General features: G+C 44.9%; 1 protein-coding gene across 3 annotated transcripts in view; it reads left to right on the top strand.

The window, feature by feature from the left end:
* The first annotated feature begins 228 nt into the window (after nt 1-228).
* GRAMD1C (GRAM domain containing 1C) overlaps nt 229-7,825 on the top strand; it is a 76,957-nt gene continuing 69,360 nt past the window's right edge. Inside the window, exons 1-2 of one of the 3 annotated variants that reach the window (XM_034789183.1) lie at nt 229-293; nt 3,907-4,035. In XM_034789183.1, coding sequence (XP_034645074.1) covers nt 291-293; nt 3,907-4,035 — 132 coding nt within the window. In that variant the 5' untranslated portion in view covers nt 229-290. Of the gene's footprint in view, nt 294-3,906; nt 4,036-7,825 lie in introns of those variants that run through there. The other 2 variants (XM_034789210.1, XM_034789193.1) reach the window with 2 other exon arrangements.

Genomic DNA, 7,825 nt, shown 5'->3' with positions numbered 1-7,825 from the left:
TAAACATGTTAAGGAAGGTGCTAGCTGTAAGGGAAGCTCTATATCAGGCCCTGACCCTCAGGTGGCTAGCTTCATATCTCTTTTCATTAGCCAGCTTGTTCTCCATAGCACTTAGATATCAGCTAACGCTCTTAGTGTCAGGTTTACTCCTTTTATATATAGAAGCCTTTCTCCACATAGTCTTCTTATTGCTGCTGGCCCTTTAAATTGCAGATAAGGCTGCAGCTGTAGCCCTATGGTGCTCATTTTCGAGGCAATCAGCTTGCAGGTTACATCTCTTTCTCCTCTCTATGGTAAGCATTTGATTGTTCTTTCTTAATTTTTGCTTTCTAGCTTTGCTAAGGGCCTGCTCCTTTCTGGGGTGGTTTTTAAGGCATTTGGCTTTTTAACCAGAGCTTTAATAGTCTCCTCAAACTCTGTGTATGTGAGACCAACGCTGAACCAGTTTGTTTGCTTCATCCTGAGTCCTGTAATGCCAGCTGCTGGGCTATTGTTCCCTTGCCAACTAGCTACCCAATAACAGCTGCTAAAGCAACAAGCTGCCTAGATAGGGCCTACTACAGGGGTGGCCAAACTGTGGCTTACAAGCCACATGTGGCTTTTTTATTGTTAAAGTGTGGCTTGCAAGCCCCCCACGTGCCCTGCATTCTCTGCCTACCAGACTGGGTGGGGGGAGCTCAGGACAGGACCTCTGCCTTGTGGTGGGGTAAGGGCTTCTGTCCAGCAGGGAGGGGGGTCTAGGGGCTTCAGCCCTGTGGGGTGCACCTGCCAGGGCTTGGGGTTTCAGCAGGAGTGGAGCTGAAGCACCGAGCCCCAGCAGATGTGACCTGGCTCTCAAACTTCTGCAGGTTGTTGTGTGTGGCTCGGAGGGCCAGTAAGTGTGGCCACCTCTGGCCTATTGTGACTAAGAGGAGTGGTGTTGCTCGCAGCCCCTCATCTCTGCTATATGTGAGGGTTCATTGGCATGGGGCTGTCCATCTTCACTCAGGGCTCTGCAGGGAAGGACTCCTTTGCTTGCTTCCTCATAATTCCTGTATTTGTGAATGGGGACTGGGGATGGGGGGTAGTAAGTCAGCTTGCTTTCTGCACTTCATCTCACACATACAGTCAGTGTCTTCAGGGGAATGAGCTGCCTGCTTGTCCCACTCTTAGGCAGCAACATTCAAAACTTGACTTTGCCTTGCAGGCTGGGGACTCGCTCCCACAGCACTGTTCTGTTGGGGTCCCTGGATCCTGGCGATTATGATGTCTTTGCTTAAGCTGGTTAGCTGCTGTTTTGCTGAGGGTAGATTTTGTACAAATTTAGGACAGGAAATGGAGCATGAATATTCCACATCCCTTTTGCAAGTATCTATAGAATATGTGTTTTTAAAGTATTTTTAATGATAGCTGTGCTGGTGAAAGGTATGCGAAGGAATGAAGCTTTGGAAGCAGTAATAAACTATCTACAGAGCATACAGCACGGGCAGTGGTGATGTCTGCTTCCCCACGCTAACCTGATGATTGGCCTCTGTTCTACAGGGACTGCTTTAGGAGATGGCTGTCCTGGCTTTGCTGAGTCTGCCAGTTTTATGGTTTTCCTCCTGCCTACTAGAAACTGGCTGGCAACCTGCCGTCTCCTTTCTTATAGCCACCGAGCATCCATCAGATAGTAACCACTTTTGGTCACTAATGATCTGGACTGGGTTCTAAACCACAGCCTAGTGTTGATCTGTCCTATGGCCTTTCTAAGCTTCAGACTTTCCAAAAGGAGATTATTTTAGCTAGCAGTGTTGCAAGCTGTACTCTGAAAGACCTCACTGTAATGAATACACACAAGAGAGCTGAGTTAAGATTGCTGTGAGAACCTCTTAATTTTAATTGTACAAATGGTCAGGAAATTCAGGCTCCTCGTGTTGCACTAACAAGTTTTTCGGGGTGCTATGTAGACAATAGCCGTGGTGAATCCCAGCTGTTTAGAATGAAGGTTGTGCGCATGTAGGACATTTTGAGAAAACACTCTTCTCTTCTCATCCACCCCGTGCTTCTCATTACATCTCATCAGGGAGGTGAGAGCATCTCATCTTTCTCTCTCCTGTGGTGGAGAAGGCTGGTGTCTATTGCTCTGTGACAGGTGTTCCTGTTACTGGAGGGCACACAGCAGCTGCCCTGGTGGCTGAGTGTTCCCCCTATTCTGTCTCATTGCAAAGGGAGAGCTCCTGTGATTGTCACTTGGCCCTCTCCGCTTGAGCTCAAGAGCACTGAACATGAGTGCTTCCCCTCAAAGCAGGCAGAGTAAGGAGTGCTCCTGTGATTGGTGCCATGCTCATCCTTAGGCAACCCCAGCAGAGAGTAGTATGGTGCTGATCAGTGGGCTTATCCCCCCTCCCTCCCCAAAGTGAGCTGATGAGCAGATCAAGGTGCCTTACCCATGGCAGCTCCATTTGTTAAAAATGGGATAGTGCAGGGGTGACCAAACCGCGGCGTGTGAGCCATATGTGGCTCTTTTACAGTTAAAGTGCGGCTCACGGACCTTCCCCCCATTCTCCACCTACCAGCTGTGTGTGTGTGTGTGTGTGTGTGTAAAACTCAGGGTTTCTTCCCTGTGGGAGGGTAGTGGAGCTAGGGGCTTCTGTCAGAAACAACTGGTGCCTGCTGGGAAGGGGACACAGTTTAAAGGTTTGCCCCCTCCCAACAGCTTGAGTCACGCCCCCTTAGGTATGCCCCCCTCTTACCCTCAGTGGCCCCTCCCTGCAGCTCCCAGGTATTAGTTCTATGTGGAGAGGCAGCAGCAAACAGCTGGGAGCTGCAGGGCGGGGCCCCTGCTTTAGCTCTGCAAGGAGAGGCAGCAGCAAAAGCAGTAGCTCTCCCTGCAGCTCCCAGCTGTTTGCCACTGCCTTTCCCCATGGCCACAGCTCCCAGCTTGCTGGCTCCAGCAGCTGCCGCACAGGGAGGGGGCCTGGCAGCACCATGTGACTGAGTGGGGCCAACAAACCCTGGCAAAAATCTGGGAGGGTATGTGACCCCATGTGATCCCCACGTGTCGCCTCTGGCTTCTGCCCAGTGGGGAGGAGGTTTTCAGAGCTTCAGCCCATGGAGCAAGCCTGCCGGGGCTTGAGCAGGAGCAAGGCTGAAGCCCTGAGCCCCGGCAGGCATGCCCTGGCTCTCGAATTTCTGAAGACTGTCATATGCAGTTTGGAGGGTCAATAAGTTTGGCCACCCAGTGATAGTGTCGTGTCTTTTTTTTACAGGCATTATTGGATATTATAGGCAATGTGATTAAGTGGTTAGGGGCCTGGACTGGGACTCAAGACTTGGGTTTTATTCCTGGCTTTGCCACTGGTCTGCTGGGCAAGTCACTTTGCCTCTCTGTCTGTTTTCACATCTGTGAATAGTGCTATGGATCACCTTTGTAAAATACTATGAGATCGACTGATGAAAAGCTCTATATATGAATAAAGTGTTAATAATAATACAATTTGACATTTCTGAAGTTCTGTGTTTATGTACATGTGTATGGACAGTGAATAATTAAGATTGGAATCAGTAAAACCAGATCTCCCCTCTCTTTCTTTTTTTTTTTTTTAAAGGATTCCTTTGTAGTTTATTTTTTAATAATTTGCTTTGAGATTGTCAGTTTAATGGTGGTTAAAATAACATTTATGACTGCCTTTTGATTGTTTGCAAAACACTGATGTAATGGGTTGAGGGACATTAGGGAATAAAACCTTAATGTTTATAATATAATTGACATTGAAAAATGTTATGCATTAGTTAAGAATCAATAAGTGGGAAATGTTTCCCCATCATTCATCCTGTTAAATGTAGCCCTTTAAGATTTTATTTATAAAGCCTGCAAACTTTTATTCCAACACCTTTCCCCTCCATTATCAAACTACATGGTATGCTTGCTTGCTTGGTTCACAGGAAATCCATGAAGTGGATCATGGTCTTATCCGCCAGTTGCTTGCAGATTCAGAGGAGACTCTTGGTGCATGTACTGAGAAAATGCAGGCCCCCGCTCCATATAACTGGAGTGCTGACTGGAGCTTTTGGGTAACTCGATTGTTTTTTCTCTTAATTCATTGTTATAAATTCTAACCCCCGAAGGGACCATTGTGATCATCTAGTCTGACCTCCTGTATAACGCAGGCCATAGAACTTCCCCAAAGTAATTCCTAGAGCAGATCTTTTAGAAAAACATCCAGTCTTGGTCTAAAAATGATCAGTGATGGAGAATCCACTAAGATCCTTGGTAAATTGTTCCAATGGTGAATTACCCTCACTGTTAAAAAGTTATGCCTTATTTATATATAAACTATAAGTGCTTTTTCTGTTCAACACGAAGGAGTGGGGAACATGCACTGTGCCCAGCCAAAGTTAGATTATGAGGAAAATATCCTGACCAAGGGGCTAAGGGTCTCACTCCAGAACTCAGTCATTGCAAAGTAACTCATGCTCCACCCCATGTGGCATTGGAGCCTGAGTGGTAAATAATCACAATGCTGCAGCTATAGGTTTGGGAGCATTAACTGTAACAGCTCTGGCGGGAGTCATGTGAGGTGAGTAAATAGTATTAATCACATTTTTCAGATGAGAAGAGTGAGTCAGAGAAGTTAAGTGACTTGCCTAAGGTCACACAGTGAGTCAGTGAATCAGTGGAATAACCAGGAATACAAGTCAGCAGTTTGATTCCCAGTCGCATGCTCATATCTCTAGCATATATCTTTCTTTTCCCACTCCCCACCTCTCTTTCTCTCAAGCTGGAATGTGATATTTTAAATAATCAAATCATTGACGTTGAAATAAAAACCTCCTGGAAACTTAAACCTATTAGGGTTGACTCCGCCCTTCCCTCTGCTGAAGCAAACAGAATGTTATGTTTTGTACTGTGTATCTGATGAAACCTTGCAAAGTCAAAATGCATCCTAGAGTTCCTTGTTTATCCTATGTTACTCCAGATCAAATTTGTTCAGTTTAAAAGTAAACCTGTTTTTCTGTCAGCCCTGCAAACATACATGTGAATCTCAGATCCTAGTGTATTTCTTTTCTTTTCTTTTCTTTTCTTTTTCTTTTCACATGTTCTCACCCATGTTAAAGATCCTACAGGCAAATATTCTGCCTGCTCAACTACATCTGTGTACCTGAATTAAGGGCTAATCGAGATGTAGTAGCTGTTAACTATGTTTTGTTTACGGGGCTAAATGAGGTTGCACATGTGTCATTGTGTAATTCAGCCTACACAACTTTGTTGATAATTCATAGAAAGAAAAAACCCAGTTTGACTCTCAGATCTCAGGGGCAGTTTGATGGTCTGGCACTTAGAAAAAAACATCTGAGTTTTACTTGTAAGCTTGGCAAATCTGAGCTGAAGTCATTGAGTTACAAGTTTGTACAGTGCCTAACACAATGGGATCCTGGCCCTTGACTTCCAGGTGCCATGGTAATACAATGAATAATAAATACAGCACCTCATCATGCCACTATCACAGTCACCTCTTCAGGCGGAATTGCACTTTTAGGATCCTGTGGCATTTTGCCTAAAGGTAGAAGCTAGGCCCAAATTTTCCCTCCTGCCCATTTTTGTACAGTGTGTCATTCATCCATGAAGTGCTGCAGTCTGCTTCAGAAATGGTTAAATTTCAGTGGTGCTGTCTGTGTGTAGTTTGTCAAGTGTTGGGGATTCTTTGCTGTGATGAAGGATGCTATGTAGGTATTCTAATATATTATGTATCTCTGTATTATCTAGTGAAATAAAATAACACTTTTTTGTGATTGCTATTTCCTGAACTCCTGGTTGTATTTAAGCCTGTAATTCACGTTTACCTGTTTATATAAGTATTTTCCTGTATTTAAAACAGGGGACTTGTATAATAGTTCCATATACTTGGCCATTGAAAGGCACCACTGTGGTCTGAAAAGCAATACCTATGCTGCAGGAGTCAGATGCTGTCATAGATTATCTAAAAAAAGCCTCCCAATTATTTACTTAAAAAAAAAAAAAAAAAGAAAAACCCATAATTTAAGGTGACAGCATAATTAGTGGGGATTGAATGAAGAAGCATCAGGAGGCATAAAGAATGATGTCGTGAGCTACGTCAGACAATAGCATTCCTGTGCTAAAATGAAATCATTAGACTCCCCTGCCATTAAAATGGTCTTACGTCATTTTCTGCTTCTATCCCAGGGAATGAAAATCACATGTTTCACTAATGTCTTGCCTGGTTGGCTATCAGCTGATGGATATAAACTGGTTCTTATAGCTCCCGTGAATCATAATAGATGTGTAGGTGATGACACAGCAAACGATGTGTGCCATTACATAAAGCATATGCCAGTAACATTCAGTCAAAGATGATGTAGCTTTCTATGAAGGGTATAGACTTTTAGTAGGCTCCTTCCCACTCTTTTAGCCAATAGAAAAGCTGGGATATTGCAATAAACATGGGGCTACTCCATAAACATTAGCATACACAACACTGCACAGATGGCAGCTCTGCTAACTGGAATATTTGCTGCACAAAACTGTACTTTGCTGACTAGCCACTGACTTGTTCCAAAGGCTTTTCTACTTTTCTTCTCCAGGTAAGTACAAGGATTTCCTTGAAGATGAAAACCAGGCACTTCTCTATAAAATCCTGATTGGTCTGATTTTCAAATCTGCAGTGTCCATTGACTTGAGTAGGGGTTGGGGGTGCTCAGCACCTCTGAAAGTCAGGCCAGATGTGACTGCCATTTTACAGAGACATTGTGATCTAGTGGAATGAGCACAGGATTGGGAGTCAGGAACTCCTGGGTTCGGCTCCTTGTTCTGACCCTGGGTGATTCTGGGAAGGTCACTTAATGCCCCATACCAATTTTCCCCCACTCGTCCCCCAGTCTCTAAAATGAGGATAAATACTTACCAGCCCTACTTCACACAGATGTTGTGAGAATTAATTGGTTAGGGCCTGATCACCTTACTAATGTAAGTAGTTCTCATGTGCGTAGACTTCTCACATGTATAAAAGTTTTCAGGACTGGGTCCTTAATGTCTGTACTGCTCTTTGAATGTGTAAATAATTTCTTAAATGCCTTGTATTATTTTACTGCTACAGAATTTTAATAGCAGCGTTTCAGTTTACTCAAATGCGTTTTTACTAGAGATGGGGGGGAAAGCAGAGGTGCTTTAGATTTGGAGGTTGTAAGGTACCATTTTTATCAGAATTTCTAATCTAAAGCTTGTGTGTGCTTCTGGATAACTGGTTCTGGTTGGGTATAATCTAATGTTCAAATATAAATGGGGAAAAACAGAGGGGCATTGAACATAGCAGTTATATCTGGGAGCTCTGTCCCAAGATTCTCTACTTTTTATCTTTTTTATTATCTTCCAACAATATAATTACGTTCAATTTCCTGGGGTGAGGAAACGTATAAAAACCTAACACCTCACTTAATTAAGGGGATTTCAAAACAGTGAAAAAACTAGTCAAAAGGACCTTCAAGTAGGGTTACCATACGTCCGTTTTTTCCCGGACATGTCCGGCTTTTCGGCACTCAAACCCCCGTCCAGGGGGAATTGCCAAAAAGCCGAACGTGTCTGGGGAAAATGCCGGCCAGGCACTTCCCCTCCCGCGGCAGCTCTGCTCCTCCCCTGACTCTTCGGCTCTGTTTAAGAGCCAAGCTGCCCGAGCGCTATGGGCTTCAGGCAGCCCCCTTGCCTCCGGACCCCAGCCACCGGCCGGGCACTTCCCCTCCCAGGCTCCGGCGGCACAGGGTCCGGAGGCATGGGGGCTGCCCGAAGCCGATAGCGCTGGGGCAGCTTAGCTCTTAAACAGAGCCGAAGAGTCAGGGGAGGAGCAGAGCC

The sequence above is a fragment of the Trachemys scripta genome, chromosome 1 (genome assembly GCF_013100865.1).
Source record: "Trachemys scripta elegans isolate TJP31775 chromosome 1, CAS_Tse_1.0, whole genome shotgun sequence".
Taxonomy (NCBI): domain Eukaryota; kingdom Metazoa; phylum Chordata; order Testudines; family Emydidae; genus Trachemys; species Trachemys scripta.
This window is presented reverse-complemented; position numbering and strand designations above follow the sequence as displayed.